This window comes from Lepisma saccharinum, chromosome 1 (assembly GCF_977018435.1).
Source record: "Lepisma saccharinum chromosome 1, izLepSacc3.1, whole genome shotgun sequence".
Classification (NCBI taxonomy): domain Eukaryota; kingdom Metazoa; phylum Arthropoda; class Insecta; order Zygentoma; family Lepismatidae; genus Lepisma; species Lepisma saccharinum.
The window spans coordinates 69,962,124-69,982,052 of NC_139229.1; the positions used below are offsets into that span (position 1 = coordinate 69,962,124).

Consider the following 19,929-nt stretch of genomic DNA (forward strand, 5'->3'; position numbering starts at 1 on the left):
ATTTAGTATAGTTTGAATTGCACGAAGATAGAAAGTGTCAGGTACTGACGTACGCAGGGGAGGAACTCATGGTGCTACAGCCTCTCACGAAATTTTGAGAGAGTCACAATTTTCAGCTGAAAGCAGTAAAGAACTAGGGAAGAAATAAAGCGAACTCCCCTTTAAATTGTTGGTTTAGTTGTTGATTGATGTGGTTTATTTTACTTCTCATTTCTCCTACTTTTTGTTAATCGCGAAGATGTGGATGAGTGATGATATGATGAAATTGATGAAGTGATATTCACAAAGAACACCCATGTCCAAGACGGAATTCGAACCCCGGATTTTGTTGTCGTAGCGTGCTGTGCTGTTTTCTCTTGGAACAACTTTAAAAACAAAGAAAAATAGCAATTACGAAATGTTTTGTAGTGTATCCCGGCTCTACCCAGAACGCAGATATGTGATATTCACTTTTACAATTCCAACCAGTTCCGAAGCAAAATCCTGCGTACGCTAGTAGTGTCAGGTATTGAAAACGTAACGACTTTCTTTCAGTATTTGATGTGTAAAATTTGAACGTTATGCTGAATGTGTTAGGTAACACTTTTTTTGTAAACTGAGAAGTACTAACTACCATAAATGGCGATGTAATTTTAGTATGCCGCTGTATTGGAAACACGTTTGCATGCAACCATGCACGTCGACAGGATTTTTCCAGGTGCAAACAAGCGATATTTTTTTTCCGGCGGGAAGGGAAACAAAACATATTTTCTCCATAGCGTTACCTCCTCAAAAAACACTCCTTCAGTTTGAACTTATCGTATTGCTACAACGCAACGGCCTACTAATTAATACAAATTATTGTGATTGAAATGAAATTATATGTGTGAAATAGCTACTACAGGGTGAGCCATAAACACCTGACGGTTTTGAAAATAAAATAGCACATTAAGGGAAAGTGTAAAAATTTACTTTTTCACACAGATACGTTCTTTTTCTCATGGAGAATTAGTGTGTATCGCTATTTCTTGAAAATAACATTTTTTAAGTGTCCACCATAGATTGACACACTGCCGTAGTCGGTCCGGAAAATATGACATAACTCGCCGCAACATGTCGTTCGGAATCTCCCGAATGCACTCACGAATACGATCTTTTAGCTTGTTGATACTGGCTGGGCGTTGTGTTTCAAGTAGCCCCACAAAAAATAATCAGGTGCTGTGAGATCGAACGAGCGAGCAGGCCAGTTGACGTCCCAAAAGCAAGAAATGACTCTACCTGGAAACATGTTTCTCAAAACTCCCAGGGAAAGACGGGCTGTTGCTCCATCTTGCTGAAACCATAGGTGACAACGGGGATTGACCTCATGAAGCAGAAATGTTTGCTACATGTCTGTGTAGCGCTCAGTATTTACTGTTACAGTACGGCCCTCATTTTCAAAAAAATACGGACCGATAATGCACTAAAATTGAAGTCGCTTCGTCTTGTCCCGTTCACTAAGCTCATGGACAACTTGGATCTTGCAAGGATGGTAGTGAAGATCTGTGTGCAGGATTCGGGGAACGCTAGTATTCAATTTCTTGCCGCCAAGCTGACCGCTGAGGACTACGCACGATCGCGTCCCGTACACGATTCGCGTTTTCTGGTGTACGCACCGAACGAGGACGTCCTGTAGGTTTGCTGTCCTTCACAGTTCCGTCTTGACGCCATTTCGATACCCATAGCAAGAGAGTATTGCGACTAGGGGCATCACGTCGACGAAACTTGCGTCGAAAGTTGCGTTGTGTAGTCATGATAGACTCCGTCTTTATGAACTCCTCTACCGCCTCAATGAGGTGTTGCACGGACCAGCGCTCCATCTCAACTGAACTTCAGAGGACAGTGACCGTAGTGGCGTGTAGTATTACAGCGACGCGTGGTGGGTGTCCTGAAAGTACAAGAATAAAAACCGTCAGGTGTTTATGGCTCACCCTGTATATACTTTTAGGTTGATATTCATTTCCCACGGGGCGTGCGTCCCTTTGCTTTCTCTTACGGACATCCATGCTTGCAACTACAAATATATTGTGAAACGGGATCATTCTGTCCTGTAGATGATATTACCTCGCAAGATCTGTAATGAGAATAAACAACCTTAAAAAAAAAACAGTAGAACAACAGTCTAAAGTTGTGTCATGATAACTCAGGGATTTACAAACTTAACTTACGTTAAGTTTTATCGGGTTTTCAGTTGGAAAAAAGTGAACGTGTATATAACGTGCACAACAAATCTGGTAATCTTGGAATCCAGAAAATCTACATTCGGCTATGCAAAATCCCAATCCTATCTTCTGTATATATATGTACCATGTGGTTTTGTAGTTGCAAAATGCGATATATTACAACGTTTATAGAATCATATTACATTGAGGGCTATGTGTTGAACTTCTCATTTTTTTTTTGTTGCACAAATGCAAAATACGTGTATTAATAATGTTGCATGGAAGAAAAACGTTTATAAGTTTACAGAAGTTGCGGGTTTTTGTAACTTATTGCATGCAAAAAATGTACAATAAGTTGCAGACTCGAAAATTCGAAGCATCCACTTGGAAATGTTTTTTTGGTTTCTCCTTCCTCACGTACCCAAACATAGGCAAGAAGTTTATGGAATTTGGCTACGAGATGGAAGCTATCTCGCTATTTAATCAAATGCTTGGATAATGCATTTTTAAGGAGAGAGAGGCGCGAAGGGATTTATGTTTTTTTACACACACGTGCTGTTCTTGTTGATTGTTACTACACGGAACCTGCATGCTATTTACGGAAAACTCAATTTGCAAAGAGCTCCCTCCCAGACTTCAAAGAAACTTGTCATCGCGCGGTGTTCCGGGAGTGCTTGCGTGCGGTTGGCAGGAAAGGAGAGGAGAGGAAGGGGGGAAGTCGTGGCGCAGAGAAAAACTTGCAGGAAGTGACAACGGCGCGAGAAGTCGCCCACCCACGGCGTTTTCTTGAATCAGCGGGGGTTCTCTCCGTCGTATGCATGCGAATGAGGGGAAGCAGGGAGGCGAGGTGGGGATCCGACAAAGCCGCGGACGAGGAACGTCCTTACAAAAACAAGGACGTGCTAACGAAATTGTTGCGGTGGATGGGTGAGATACACTGCGCTGTGCTTTCTTTAATTACGCGTCATTAATTACTATTCAGAAGAATCCTAGCAGCGGACGGACCACACAAGGTGAAGTGGCTTATTGCTGAATCTTAACCCCCCACTCCATATCTTGGCTGTTCACGGACAGGTAAAGGATGTAGCGGATTGATCTATAGCGGACAGTGGCAAGGTGAACTCTGGCGAATGTTTATCGATGGGCATTAAATCAGTCGCCAGAATGAACCTTAAAGCGAATCACGTTACATAATGTTCATAAACACCCAGGCCCGTAGCTAGAATTGATCTGCAGGGGGGAAAGGGGGGGGGGCTCACGGGTTGTCAGTGCGGGTTTTATAAATTAAGTCCATTTTTCCGGTTTAACAGTATTAAATGAAGGCAAATTGTGTGGGGGGAGGGGGTCATGAAGTTATATAAAGTTTAGAAATATACAAATACTACATCTTTCTATATCTTTTAAAAAATCGCTTGAAGTGTTAATTGAATCCTACTGAAATCATCCCTTACTACACACTCTATACTATTTTTGATGATACAGATACGTATTTATATCAGATAAAAATGGACAAGAGTCAATCATAGTGACTAGCGTACATTTCACGCCTTGCTGAAGTAATGAAATTCCCCTTCGTTCCCAAAACTTGGGAACTCTTGAACTTTGACGCAGATGCGGAGGGAATTTTCATGATGATGTCAAAGTCACAGATTTCTGTCTAAAAGGGGGGTCGCAACAGAGGCAGCGAAGGTACAGTTAAAGAAGCTCTCCTACGAAGCAACTTTCTAATGTCTAGAGAAGAGTATCTTCTAAATACTCGTCGCTTCTGAACTTATTCTTCACCAAAGTTGCGAGCAAAATAATATCTGCTGTCTACATTTTCACTCTTCACTGCAAACAAATTACACAAAATTGTTTTACCTAATGTCAAGGTTGTTGAGTTGAGTTGGTGTTGTCCACTTTATGCACAGTAAGGCTAATCGGGACTGGACCTACAGTTTAAAGTGGGATCCGAACCACTTGTGCCTCCTCCGGGTATCGAACCCGGGACCCCTTGATTACCTAATATCAAGGGGGCTGACGGTAGTTCCTGGGGGGGGGGGGGCTGGCCCCTACCTAGCTACGGGACTGTAAACACCGCCATGATCAAAGTTATATCCTTTTTTACGGGAATGCCATCTCGGCGGGCTGAAAATAACGTTCCAAAATGTGATGTACAATCACCGGCAATAAAATTGGACACCTAGATCCTGAAATACTCGCTTCCCTGCAATGCGTTATGAGTGTTGCCTAAGTCTACCACGTTAAGTGGATTTAAATAGCAAATATTCAATGCTAACTTCTGCACCGCCGTAGAGTTAGGCAACACATGACACGTTGCAGTGAAGTGAGTATTTCAGGTTCCAGGTGTCCCATATTTATTGCCGGTGACTGTACATAGAATTCGTTTCTATCTATAGGCTAAGAGGCACAACTCCGTTGCCTTTATGCCAGAACAACAGACGACACGAGTGCATTGGCAAAAGTGTCCACATGACTTGTCGGGAAAGCAACAAAGTTATTCCTAATGTGGTATAGTACTCGTCCGTCGCGTGCTTCTTTTCAGTAATTTTCGATCATTATTTGATTACTGAACGTTGCACGTTTCCACCAAACTGGTAGGTGAAGGTCACCTCTTAGCTCCACCTGCCATACAAACAACCTTATTAGGCCTCCTCATGTGGTGAAGCTAGAGTATCTTTTAAAGTCTGGCATTGCCTGCTTTATTTATCTAAACCACGCGATGAACACAAAGAAGCAAGAAATGAAGCCTCTTTCTAATGTGTAATACAAATGAAATCATATTATTGACCGTAAGATCTAAGCGTCATTTTATCACATTTAAATCACACAAAGAGGAATTGGTAAATAGGAAGTAACACTAAAAGCCGCGGTCGTCTATTCAGCGTCTGACAGCCACGCGAGAGACTCGGGTTTTGATCCCCCGGGGTGTGTGATCTAAGGTCGGAATTTTCCGGCCTTGTCTCCGCATAAAGCGGCTCTGTGGCTCACCCAGCCTCAAATTAATGGGTACCTGGGGTGGGGGAGATAAAGGCGGATCACATCACCTCCAAAATGGCATAGATCGAGAATGTGTGGGGCCATACAACCACGTCCCCTAAATGTGCCTTCACGGTGCTATATGCACGCGGAACTTTATGTTGACACTAAATTGACTTTTTGAAGTCAATATTAGAACATGCGTGGAAATTAAAACAAGAAAAGCTTATCACTTCGCAGAGTCTCTGTCTCTTTGTGTTAATTGCGACGTTTATGATGAGGATCCATTTCATTGATGCCACCAGAAAAATGACTGGAAATGCAGAGGGACGGAATATTTTCTGAGAGAGCAGTAGCATTTAGCGTACACCTGAGATTCTTTAAAAAAATGCCTATATTGTTCAAGCAAATCATAATAAATTGGGGTGATATTTGAAGGTGGAATTCTAAAATAACACCCTGATTATAATGTCATAAAATGATTACCCCAAGCAGGAAAGATTTACACTTTGTGCCTGAGGAGGTAAGGAATCGAGAAATAGAGGCAAATTTACCAACGAATGGTCGTAGTAATTTGTTTGTAACTTGGTTACTTACATTCTTCCATTATGAAGGCATAATAATGAATGAACATACAGAGTTCCTAGCCTTTTTTCTATATGTGCAGTAGTAGGCAGGATGAAACCCCTCCCCCCTCCCTCTGCACGTTCTCTAGAACATCATTTTTGCTGCTTCGAAGCATCCTGCTTGATTTTCACTTCGTTTAGCGCTTCTTTGTGATGTGGTATTCTAGTTTAGGCCGGTCGGCCATAAAGTGTTTCACCATGTGCTGTTCAATGAACCTGGGTGAAACATGAGATTTTTTTTCCTTGTCCGTCTACAGTCTTGGCAAGCTGAGTTTCTCCTTTATCACATTAGACGCCTGACGCAACTTGACATATAATGCACACCATGTCGAAGCTAATAACGTGAAGTGCTACCACCTATCGGCAGTCGAAACAAAACACCGTGGTGTCTACACCTCAGGAGTTAATTTCAGGAAGCATAACGTCGTAAACCACAAGCGTTCACGTCGTGTGATTGCTAAACGGGTGACAAAGTTGCGGACGTAAGACCAGTTGCTTCAGTAATCCTACACTACAACGGAACAGGGGTGTTTCCTTTCCTCAGAGCTCTACCGTAGCCACGAAAAATATGCCACCCTAGTGGGATGTTGGTGGGTGGGGCTGTTTAACTTTGACAGTGAGGAGGCGGGAATATTTTCTAGTGGGACGGCCATATTTAATATACACATAAATACCATACAAAAATAAATATTTGGCCCAACACGACAATCCAAAATAACAGTAGACGAGACGTTGCCTACCGCTTCATAAACAAAATAATAATGACGAGAGTCAATAAATTTTCAATGAATATTAATTATTTTACATTAAAATTTAAAATAAAGTAAATCAAACCGATGAAACCAAAATAGAGGTGAAAATATCGCAAAATAAAGGTGAAACTATCGTTAGAAGTGTTAGGTTTGACGGATATTAATTTTCGGCGTTTTTGTTAGGAATGCTACGTTTGATGGCGTTATAATTTGCATGTGTCTTTTTGTTATTTGAGTGTGCATACAACTAGTTTTTACCAATAAAAAGTGGGGGAAAGTACTCCGAGATGTGAGTTTTTTTTGTTTTGTTTTTTTATGCGGGCAACCCTTTAAGATCGAATATCTCGTTTGTTTGTGGTTTCCGCGCCCTGAAATATTTTATATCACATAAAACATTAAAATTAACAATTAAATAAGAATTCGACATAATTTTCGAAGGGTTACAGTCAGTCATATTTGAACTTAAACAAAATGTATTTATTTTATGTAGCTTTTCTTGCAGAGTGGGAGGGGCGGGAGGATCGAATGCTGTCACACTGCAAACGACAGAAACTTAGCCTACGTGATAGATAAATATTTCTTCTGGGAAAAAACAGCTTATTAGCCTGCAACACTTTATCGCGGAATATTGTCGGCATGAAAGTTCTTACCTAATCTACCTACATTCTATAAAATATAAAAATAAATGAAATGCACCTACATTTTAATTGGCGATGTTGCAGTGTTGAATAGAATGAATTAACATGTTGAACCCTTGGGTAGCTCAGGTAGACATATTATAATGCAAACACCAAATCAATCAACAAACACATATCCCTATAATGTATGCGTGTGTGTGTGATTATAGATCTCATGTTGACAAAGTCACATATAAGGGCCTAGAGAGTGATTCCAAAGTCCATTAACACACCCTATAAAAAGTAAAGGGGTTAGGCTGGGTACAATTGGTCATGATTGAAACAGGTTAGGTTTAGGGGGAACCACATTGCTGTGTTCCAATCGGACGTCCGCCATATAGAATTCAACTCATTTTTTGAAATGGGAAGGTGGTGATGTCAGAGAGCGTGATGTGATATATATATGACACTGTTTTCTTACACCTGGAAAATGATACATTTGTTACTTACACCTGGAAAATGATACATTTGTTACAATCATACAGTCGTAACTTTTTCCTGATTAAAGAAATACAGGTTGACGAAATCTTCACCCCTGCATTTCTCGTGAAATTCTAGCCTGATTTGATTATAGTCTGACTGCCACGCGGGAAACAAGGGGTGGGTGATCTTAGGTTGGAATTATTCCGGCTTTGTCCCCGCATAATGCAGCTCTAGGACCCACCCAGCCTCAAATCAAATGGTACCGGGAGGGGGGGGGGGAGGTTAAAGGCCGCCGCAATGTGGTACTGATCACATCACCTCCAAGATTGCCGACATCATATGAGGGGCTCACATACCCTAAATGTGCCTTCATGGCACGGTGCTATATGCACAGGAAACTTTACATTTATTTGTATATATTGTATTCGCTTCTGTACCCCAGAGTACCTACGTCTATTTTTTACATGCGCATATACGAACCCTGTACTATGCCAATGGCTGAGGGCCCCCTAAAGGCTTACTTGTCTCCGGGCCTCCCCGCAATGCGGGGTTTTGCGGATTGTAGATCCGGCACTGGTCTTTTGGCTTGAGCGCCGTGTGAGGGAAGATTGCAAAATTTACGAAAGCTGTAAACGAAGCAATCGGTGTGAGAGCAAATGTAGTGTTGCAAACCCATTCCATTAGAGATCATGTGACAGAGTCGAGCCAACCCATGCATCATTGTAAATTGAGGGATTTTTTTTTTTTAGAAAGGGAAATTTCGATGGTATATTGTCCCTCCGATTGCATGATAGGGGAAGAAAAGGAGGAAGGTGAGAAGGGCAAAATAAAAGGTCTCTGTGGCGCAGTAGCCGAATTATCAACCCACGCGGAGGGAGCGTACATCAATCCGCCAACTGTTTTGCATTGTGTGTGGCTGTTACGGAGTTGCAAAATTGTTTAGCGCTGTCAAAAGCTCGTACCTGTTTCAGTGCAAACTGTTTGATTTCATGATGAATAGGGAAATAGCGAAAGCAGAGACATTGTTGAATTTTTTGAGGGAAGTTAGCTACAAAGCCTGTAGCAACTGCAGCAATATATAGATATGGCGGAAGGGAAGGAAAAATTCTGAAGTACGAAGCAAGGCAGTGTGAACTGAGTGAGTACTGTAATTTTCTTTTAAGATTTATTATTATCTTGATTTCGCGTGATTTGCTTGGTTCGATCAGTCTGTCATTAGAAATAAACAACAGCTAGATAGATTACAATTGATTTCCTCCGGGTGGTAGTTGGATCGGCTTCTTTGGTGTACGCCAGTGTTATTATTCTCCTTGTTCATTAATACCAGCGGAGCGGAGGAGGAAGTTTCTATGAAATATTTTGCAAATCGACAATAGTATTGATATTGTAGATCGGTATTTATATGTATCGAGTGATTTTGTCAGATTATCGAATGCTGAATTACATATTGCACAATAACATCGCTCTTCTCGTGATTGGCTGCGTTTTTTAAAAAAAATGAAATATAACTATCATAGCCTCATTTTCAGTGAAAGTTGATCAAAACGTGGGTTACCAATATATTAAGCATCAATATGTGCTCAAAATCGGGTGCTAGTATTTGACAGGGGTGTTATAACACTTCTGGACGTGAGACTAAAGTGCACACCCATAGAGCCAGACCACGAGGCGCCACTGGTGCGTGGTACCAAATATTTGACCACCAGAGTACATAAGTGTCTGTTTTACGACATTGATTATTAATTCCCACATTTCACTGCAAAAACAACGTAAACACTAAACAACTTTGAAATTTTTTTGGCTTTTATTTATTAATTTAAAATCGCCATATCTCCGTTCCTAATTGAGCTAGGAGGATGGTTGATAGCTTGATGGACTCCGATGGACTCCATTTAAAATTTCACAGTTGCCACCCGCTCCACCCCCAGGGGGCGGGGGTGGGAAATCAAGTGTGATATCATTGAATAGCTTTCTTTCACTTATTAAACACGTATTTTTTCGTTTTCCTATTTGATGCGTTTTTCTCACGATATGTGACCGTTCCGGGACTTTTGGACCACCCGGTATAAACTCTGCATGCTGTACAAAAATGCCAATATGTTGAATATTGTGGGTTGCCTATAAACAAGGATTGAAATTCAAAAATATTGTAGTTCACTTTCTTACATCGATTTACTTCAGAACAAATATGATACAAGACAAGATTCTCTCTTGAATGATAGTCCTCCTCTGACTTCCAATCTTATTACGCGTACCACAGGCAAAAGGACCTACGTAGAACTGCATGTCTTGTGCCTCCTACTTGCACATGGAGGGGAGGGGTAGAGTGGAACATGCTTCCTTATACAGTAGCGTACGCAGGATTTCATCAAGGGGGGTGTTATTTCGAAAACTTTCTACAAATTCACAATACCATTGTTTTATTATACTTTAATTAATAATAATAATAAATTAATAATTCTTATAATTAATTAATTAATTAGTTTAATTACTACTAATAATTACTACTAATGCAGCTGCTATTTATGAAAGAAATAGAACAAAATTACATTTCTTTTGTTTCTTTGTTACAAAATAATTGTCTAGTCAACGGTTATTTGTATATGATAAGTGAGACATTTTAAGTGTGAAGAAAATCCATAAAAACAAGCAAATATATTAAATTTATTGAAATAATCGAAATATAAAACTTATTCAAGGAGCCGCGCTGGTCTAGTCTGACAACTTCGTGGGATATCCGGGTTCGATTCCCGGAATTGGTTGGAATTTATCCAGCCTTGTCTCTGCACCCAGCCTCATAGCAATGGGTACATGAGAGCAACCCTGGGGGATGAAGGCTGCCGGAGCATGGTGCAGATCACATCACCTGCAAAATAGTTCGAGATCGAGAATCTTTGGGACCCACCACACCACTACGTGTGCCTTCATGGCACGATGCTGTATGCACGGGGGAATTTACATTACCTTTACCTATGGAACTCGCCCATGATGATGATGAAGTGCGAAAATACATGTTGCTAAATTCTACTGAGTCTATGTTTTCGTTGTAAAGTAAGTTTATAGACATTCCAACACATTTATCACTTCTAGGTGATTCAATAAGCACCTCTTCAACATTATTTAATGATGTGGATGTAGATTCAGCATCACTTGAGAGTTCACAAGGGGATGTGAAATCAGTACCGGGAAGAACGTTTGCAATAAGGTCGGCACACTGCGAGGAAGCAAGGAATTTTCACAATTCTCGCAAGAGTCACTGCGCGACTTTTTGCAAGAAAAATTTTAAAATTGAACTTTGCGGCCGCTTAGATTGTGTTTGGAATGTTGTGTTTTTCTTCATGCTGCATGGGAATAATAATTCAAATTATTATTATTATTATTATTATTATTATTATTATTATTATTATTATTATTATTATTGTCGCAGATCTTTGACTGATAAATTAGCTATTTTTATTTTTTTTCTACAGCATTTTCCATAATATTTCAAAAGCCCAAGGGGGGTTTAAACCCGGTAACCCCCCCCCCCCCTGCATACGCCACTGTCCTTATAGCTAGAGTTGAATGGGTGGAGGCGAAGATATACAAAGCCTTTTGGCTGAAGCTTCTTTTGTTTGTGGTCGCTCTATATCAACATTTTCCTTGCACATGTGAGCATTTTCTCCACAAACTTCTGAACTACTTACAAGAAATATAATATAATGCAAATTAAATTGGCAATTACAATTGTAAACACTTAATACTTGATAATAATTAATGAATTATTATATTTCTACTTAAGGACTGTCAACTGTAGTTTGCATTTTTTTATAAAATATATCTTTTGTTGCAGGTATTTCTTCTATGTGCTGTTTGCATTGGTAGTAATTGGATTACTCAATGGTCTAGTGCTATTCCCAGTATTACTGTCCCTTTTTGGTCCAACAGCTGAGGTAAGTGTCGCTTTATTATGAAAATACATGAAATTAAACATAGTTAAATGTATTCATAAATTTAATGCAAGGAATTTATAAGACAAGAAGACAATCTAGTCCATTGCGAAGCTCCTCAGTTTATCATCACATTTAATTCATTCAAGACCGAGTTGGCGAACTGTTCTTGGAAATCCACATGAAAAAGATTCATACAGGAAATATATTTGTACAAGGCAATGAACATTTTGTTGTGTGTTAATTATTTTAATGGCTTGTTGTACTTATTGTCGTTACTACTAATAAGGGCAGCTTAAGGGTTGGGTAACCTGGGTAATAGTACATCCCCCTTGAGTAGCGCCAAAACCTTATTTCTGTTTATATAAGAGTTGGACTTCTGTAGATATGAATTAATTGAATTTACTGGTGCATAATATAATGTGTATATTGCAAAATCATGTAGCAATTTAATCTAAGAGGTTATTGTTACTTTGATATTATGTAGGTATTAAATACATACCCACAAGAAATGTGTTCTTTACCAGTAACACTAAAAGTATTTAAAAATTAAGGCTATTATAAAAAAACACCTTGCCTGGGTGAAAATTTTATCTTGCGCTGCTGCTGCTACAACTAAACCACCTCCATTAATAATAATAATATGAATACATTTTATGTGACCAATTAAGTGCATATACTCCTTCATTACATATGCTCTTGTGTAGAATTGTGACATTTCTGTAGTTGCTGCAAAACATTATTACTAATATATAAATCATTTTTGTTAGGTGGTACCCAGTGAGCATCCAGATCGCATTTCAACTCCATCCCCACAACCGTCACCTGTCAGGGTACGCACAGGGTCATGCAGGGTCACTAGAGTAGCACCACCAAGACGTACCAGTAACAAATTGCATGCTGAGCCTTCTTTAACAACCATTACAGAGGAAGGTGCTTCTTGGACATCAGCACATGAAATTGTGCTTCAACCAGAGCTGGTTGTGGAAACAACTACTTTCAGACCCATACATGTAAGTATTTCTTTAGAACAGTAGATGTAATATCTCAAATAGTACCAATTAGCCTATCTGTGCAGAAGGTGCACTTAAAACAAGATTCAAACTAAAGTTCCTGTGTTGACAAATGGTTAGCATGTAATTTTGTGTATGTGGCATCTCACATTTGAAGAAACATTATGATTATTATAATTCTTTGAAGCCATGCGTCAGCAACACCATAAAATTAACATGTACCCAAATTTTTGGACTGACCTTAATCCTATGAGCAAGACATGATAAAAGGTATCAGAACTTACCCCCAAGATTGTGAAGGTAGAATGTAGCGCATTTGGAAATAGCTGGCCAATCTATCAAGGTGATTTTGGATCAAGTTTTTATACCCTCAACCAGTTTTATCAATGGCTAAATCATATTTTGCTCACAAACTTTTCCTCCATGATGAAGGATCAAGGTTGATTCCAGCAAAAATGAAGTAATGTTAAATTTTCAATTTACACATAACTACATAACAACAGTTCCTTGAAATTTATTTTGAGTATTTCAACCCATTTTCCCAGGAGTTCAGTACATATAAAATTTTTACCCACAACAAGTTCTTCAGTGTGCTCCCAATCCCAAACCTTCCTATTTTAAACTTTTTACATTCTGCTTTTTATATATGTTGTATATGTTAAAACTCCTGGATCCTAGAAACTGGGCCAAAACAGATATTTCCTAACATAAACCACTGCATATGATATAGTGGTAATTTCATTGTCAGTAGAGGGAGCCTTCCCGATGGCGTTGCTTTGTAATCAAGGGGTTTGGGTTCGATACCTGGTATCAAATAGTATAGTAGAAAATTATCATTATGCTGCATGGCAATGAACACATGGTTCAAAGTGGATTTTATCTGTTTCAATTTTGTAAGCATCGATGTTGAAAAAACAGTTCTAAAGATTTCTTGCCTTTCTTTTGCAGAGTTCTTCGCATCACAGTGATAGTTCCTCATCTCGCAGTTCAACTCCTTTGTCTTCTCAGCCACATGTTACTACAAAGGTCACTGCCACGGCTAAAGTTAAAGTGGAAGTTCACACACCGCTGCCAGGTTAGCGAGCTCTCTAAATTTTAAAAAAAATGTAGGAATTAAAATGATGTTTGTGTTTTATGGCTTCTATATTCCTATATCAAAATAGAAAATAGATGTTGTGACTTGATACAGATTTACACAAAAGTGTTTATTCCTGACTGCACAACATAAAATATAGGTATTGGAATTTTATGCACTAAGTATATCAAAATGAAATACTGCAGCAGAGTGACTAGCCATGTGAGGTTGTGTTATTGTATGTATATCTTGGTGTAGCTTGAAAAAGTTCTGGAAAACCAGAACGAAACGTCGCAGATAAAATAAAGTAAAAATTATTTTGCATCAGAGTGGATAAAATTATCACAATTGTATATTGCTAGAAAACATTTAAAATTATTTTGAACCAAATGCAGGCCTTCCTTACATTGCACAGTGGTTCAGATCCCACTTTAAACTATGTATCCAGTCTCGATTAGCTCACCTAAACATAAAGTGAACTTGACCAAATAAACCATGTGCAAATTTGTATTGATTTAATACAATGTGTAGTTTATTTTATTAGTTTCTTCTTTTGACTCACATCAGTATAATATGAATGAGAATTTTGTTAAAAATCACCACTTGTAACAAGAAATAATGTGCCATTTAGGGTGACCAGATTTAGGATATTTTTCATACCTAGTCTGGCCATAAATACTGTTACAAACTTTCGACTTGGACTGTACATCCGGTAGTCAGGCTCATGAACCATGCTTGTGCTTCAGGCCTCATTTTTGAGAAAAAGCCATGCGAAAGTGTATGTGGAAAGTGTCCTGGACCCCCTCGTGACACTTTTGAACCAAACAATGTTTCACAATGAATCCTGGACGTTCCAAGAAATATTCTGCCCCAGCTGATAAGGAAAGGATGGCGTGACGGTGACTGGAGACCAGTGTACTCGATTTCATCTCCACTTTTGATTGGCCATCTGATAGCCATGATCTCAGTACCTTGGACTACAAACTGTGTATCCCCAGAGCAAACAATCTACAGTATCCTTTTTTTTTAATGAACTTCGAAATGACCAAAATGTTACTTACCCTTCAATTAGAAGTTATTCATTGATATTTTGCAGAGGAATGGATCTTCCTCAGTACATCCTTCTTTTGAAATAATTTTGTACAAGTTTACACAAGTGTGGTAAAGTTCACCTTATTAATCAACATAGCTCTCCAAGTTTGTATGAAATAGCGTTCTTGTAACTCATCCACAAATCATTCATGTACGAAAATACTCATTCAGTGGGGATATTTGAAGAAAATTTGAACATGGTACATTGTTGACGAAATATGTTCTACCTAACAATTCCATCATTCGTAGTAATAGGTGAACTGTTACAGTAATTCTATGCTGATAAGTCATTGTCACAAAAAAAGAGACATTTTGGCATCCCATTGTACTTTAAAGAAATGGGACAGAGACTCAAAAAAGGGGACTGTCCCAGCTAATATGGGATGTGCACATTTCTTTATGTACTTAATGAGATTTTGTATTTTCTGCAGGTGCAGTGGACAGGGAATCTAGTAAGTCACACCGTCAGAGAGACTCGTCTTCTGGAAATGAAACAGAATCAGACTATTCAGGGAAACTTTCTTAAAGGTACTTGACTGTTTTTGACTGAAATTCATTCTAAAATATGTGTTTATGTTTTTCCTAACTCGAAACTTGTGTGGTGTAAGCAACAGATTAAAATATGAATGCAGCGAAACATAAAATTGCCATTTTATCTTTCCTTTCAAACATGCATGTTTTCCAAATTTGACATGGATTTTCAAAATCTTGACTTACAAGATTTCTGGAGAGAAGAGAAAAAACACACAAAATAAGTGAAGATAAATCATTAAATACAGTAACAACAGTGGCCCGACCCTGTGGCCGAGTGGTTAGCACATCGTGCTGCGACGCCAAGGGTCCCGGGTTCGAATCCCGGTCGGGCTTGGTTGTTTGTGAATGTCCATTCATCAATTTCATCATTTCATCACTCATCCCCATCTTCGCAAATTAGCCAAGAGGCACAAAACGCGAAGTAAAATAAACTAAATCAAATCAAATCAAAAAAGTAACAACAGTGATGATATTCCGAGAAAATTTCATCATCATTAGCCGCCAGGAAAGCTTCAAGAATTACTACATAACAGTGCTTTTTTTCTGGTAGTAGACTGTACTGGAACCTTTTTAAAGATGAGAATAAAACTAAAAACATTTTATTTTAATGGAAAAAATGTGTAACATACTACATGGATGCACACTAATTTATGAACCACATTATTTTGTAAAGTTCTTATGATGAACACTGTAACACAAATAAACCAACTTGAAGAGAACTTCATGCATGTTTTTTTGGGCTGAAGCGATATCGATATCAAAATATATTGTATCAGTTGGAATTTATTTACTGACACAGGCTGATACTTTTTCTGGCATTTTGGTCTTCACAAATCTCACGCAACATTTTCATGGAGCTTAATTATCCTGAAAATTATGAAAAATTCGAAGTTTCTTCTTATTTTGCACCAGTTTTGATTACGTAACATGTATTTTAATATTCAGATGTAGTTTTTGAATACTTTAAAGAAAATCTGGTAAATTGATGCTTATAATTGGAGTAGAATACTCATGCACTAATATTAATCAATATCTGGAAGAATTTTAATTGTTACAATTTTCAAGCATCGGTTCTGTATCTGTAGAAGTTGGTAAGAGTATCAGTATCGGTTCAAAGTGGTATTGCCTTGGCCCTAATTATTATTATTATTATTATTGTTACTAATATAAGCCTTTGAATTAGTGGCCCTACTTACCCTAATTTTAATTATTATTACTCTTGTTAAAAACCACAAGAAACAAATAATGGCACGAAATAAGACACTTCAAAAGTTTGTCCAAGCTTTCAAATCCATCTCGGAGTCATCATCAGGGCTGGTCGAGAGTCAACGAAAACTGCACTGTCAAGGTTTCCGATGATGCTGTTTGCTGTGTCTGCTGGAAGATGTCGTTGCGGCCCTGTAGTGTTTATGTGGGATCGTTATTCATCATTGTACAACACAGTTAAAACTCAAAAATCCATTCCCTTCAGCCATCAATCAGAACAACCAGGAACTTACCCAACACTGCAGAACCACATCATCTTCTGGCAGGCACAGCAAGTAGCATCATCGGAACCTCGACCGTGCAGACCTGATGATGACTGAGATAGAGTTGAAAGTTTGGGCAGACTTTAAAAGTGTCTTATTTCGTTATGTTATTGTTTTGTGTTGTTTTTAACAAGAATGTTGCGGGCACTTGACACAAGATGTTTTAAAATGTATTATTATTACTGTTACTATAATAAGCCTTTGAATTAGTGTCCCTACCATAAACTTACCAAACTTGTTTTATTATTCACAGGTACCTTATCACACATAATGGTGCTAATCTCTTGTTACCAGTCCCAGAGTTGGGAACTATCATATGAATTCACTGTAGTATGAACAGTGGTCAGTATTGACAGTGCAAGTTACGTACCTGTTTTTTTTCATCTTCAGTTATGTAAAAAAGAAGTACAATCGCTCATGTACTTAAAAGAAGACTTCAGGTTGAAAACCACATTTGCAGACAGTAAATCAAGACTAATCTGCAATCAAATACTCAGTTGCATTTAATTAATATTTTTATGGACATTGTTTTTTTAACTGTAAGTTACTATTTATCAATTTAAAGAACTACCCATTTTTTTCTGTGACCACATCTGTATTTATATCATAGACGTCAGATTTTTCAACTATGTGTATTTTGTAAATTGTGAAGAACCAATATTTATGTATTGTATGGTGAATATGTTAAACTAAGTTAACAAATATTGTATAAAATTGTACAGTTTTGTGAGCTGATGATTGGTTGTTTTGTAAGTAAATTCTATGCAAAGTGTAAGTATTGTATGTGATTTAAAGATGTAATATTGAGTGAAAGATGTTGAGCTGAATGTCTTTGTACAAATCTGGCAACATCTGGTTGCTGTTTTTAGTTATAAATAAAGACAATTAAATATAACCCTTAGGTTTCCTTGTGCTTTCATGTATTTGGTAACTTCCTTCATGTGAAAATTGGAAAACCTATTATTATTTAAGAAATTGTAGAAGTCATTATGGAAAATCAGATTATGCACATAAACCAACCTTTGGAATAGTTCGACATAGGGTTGCTATATTTCATAAGTGAAAATCCGGGATGCTGCTAACTGAAAGCTGGTTGGCGGGGTGGAGGTAGGGTTACCAGACATCCAGTTTTTCCCGGACGGCCTACATTTTAGCCGTATGTCCAGCATCCAGGAGGAATTTGAAAAATATCATAAATGTCCTACATTTTGAGCATCACATAATATTAATTAAGAAAATACGTTAAAAAAATAATCATGCAAGTTACAAGTCTATCTACTGAGCTCCCAAACTCAATAGAGAAATTTATTTTGATTCAGTCATTGCCCAAAAGAAAAGAAAAGTTTGTCCTCCTAGAAAACAACTGGAAAATGAAGCAATTAATGAACAAAATTTTGGGACCACTTTCTGATGATGTCACTGTTCAATGCCTGAGTGGAATTTCATGCCTTTGGGTTTATACTAATGAACAGTGGCATAGCAAGGGGTGGGTGATGGCCTGGGAACTCGTGCCTAAAGGGCATCCCGTGAGGGTAATACGAAAAATATAATAAATGAAGTGGGGAAAAATATTGGAAAAGGCTAATTTTTGTGGGCAATAAAATTAAAACATTCTGTTTTTATCTAGTTTTAAATTCTAGTTTAATGTTATAGTTTGAACGAATACGTCAAATCAGGGTCGTAACATACAGGCAGGTGGGCCCTAAGCTTAAGGTGGCCTGAAAAAATAAAAATTATCGTCGTATTTCTCATGTGAAACATTTACGCAAAAAATCATGATAACTCGCTAGGACATTTTTACCCATTTATTCTTTTATTGAATAAAAAATACTTTGTCTTGTATTTTCTTCTTTCTCTTGACCTTGCACTCCCGATTTTAATAAGTTAACAGACAATCAAGCACCTCCAACTGCCACGAAGCAACTGTGCGACATTTAAATGCTTGCGTTGTTTCATTCCTTCCTACAGCAGGCCCATATGAAGGTTTAGTATCGATCCACATTGAGATATTTCAAATATAAAAATTGGATGGGGGCCTCGCATTCTAATCTCGCCCAGAGCCTTGCAATATGTTGCTAGGCCACTGCTGATGAAATAAGGTGTTCCCCATTCTTATTCAAAATTTTGATTGTACGAGGGTGGTTTAAAAAGTTCTCTGAATCACCACCAGATGTCAGTGCTAGGACAATGAGGTTCCCGTATAGTAATAGGCCATCCTTTATTAATAAACACGTAGCACGTCAGTGTTCTGGGTAGAGATCTGTGGTGCAGACGTCACTTTGTAGTTGTTCCCGTGCAGTGCTTTGTGAAGATGGAAAAAAATCGAGATTCGAGCGGTGATTAAGTACTTCGTAAAGAAAGGTATGAAAGCAAAGGAAATTCATGCCAATTTTCTGAACACACTGGGGGACTCTGCTCCTTCATATTCAACTGTTGCAAAGTGGACAAACGAGTTTAAATTTGGTCTGGACAGCTTAGAAGATGATTCACGTAGTGGTCGCCCAAAATGTGCTACTACCCCAGAAATTATTGAAAAAGTGCATAAATTGGTCATGGAGGATCGCCGACTGAAAGTGCGTGAAATTGCTGAAGCTATAGGAATGTCATCCGAATGGGCGTATCACATTTTAACAGTTGAATTGGATATGAGAAAATTATCTGCAAGATGGGTGCCGCGACTTTTAACACAGGACCATAAACGCATCAGAGTGGACATTTCCGAATAATGTTTGACTCGTTTTAAGAGAAACCAAACAGATTTTTTGCGCCGGTTTTTGATGACAGATGAAACGTGGGTCCACTACTATACCCCAGAGACAAAACAACAGTCAAAGCAGTGGAAACATGTTGATTCACCACCACCAAAGAAAGCAAAGGCAATACGGTCGGCCGGAAAGGGAATTGCGTCAGTGTTTTGGGATGCGAAAGGGATTCTGTTGATCGATTATCTTCCCACTGGTCAAACAATTACGGGACAATACTAAGCTAATCTCCTCGACCAACTAAAGCATAAGATACGGTAAAAGAGGCCAGGTTTGGCAAGAAAGAAAATCATCTTGCATCAGGACAATGCGCCCTCACACAAGTGTCGTTGCCATGGCAAAAATTCATGAATTTGGT

At 38.5% G+C, this 19,929-nt stretch overlaps 1 protein-coding gene across 2 annotated transcripts in view; it reads left to right on the forward strand.

Annotated features, from left to right (window-relative positions):
* ptc (protein patched) overlaps positions 1–17,694 on the forward strand; it is a 129,212-nt gene extending 111,518 nt beyond the window's left edge. For both annotated transcript variants that reach the window (XM_083132749.1, XM_083132746.1), the window contains exons 19-23: positions 11,470–11,569; positions 12,337–12,579; positions 13,528–13,654; positions 15,178–15,274; positions 17,063–17,694. In XM_083132749.1, coding sequence (XP_082988875.1) covers positions 11,470–11,569; positions 12,337–12,579; positions 13,528–13,654; positions 15,178–15,272 — 565 coding nt within the window. In that variant the 3' untranslated portion in view covers positions 15,273–15,274; positions 17,063–17,694. The remainder of the gene's footprint in view (positions 1–11,469; positions 11,570–12,336; positions 12,580–13,527; positions 13,655–15,177; positions 15,275–17,062) is intronic.
* The last annotated feature ends 2,235 nt before the right edge of the window (positions 17,695–19,929 follow it).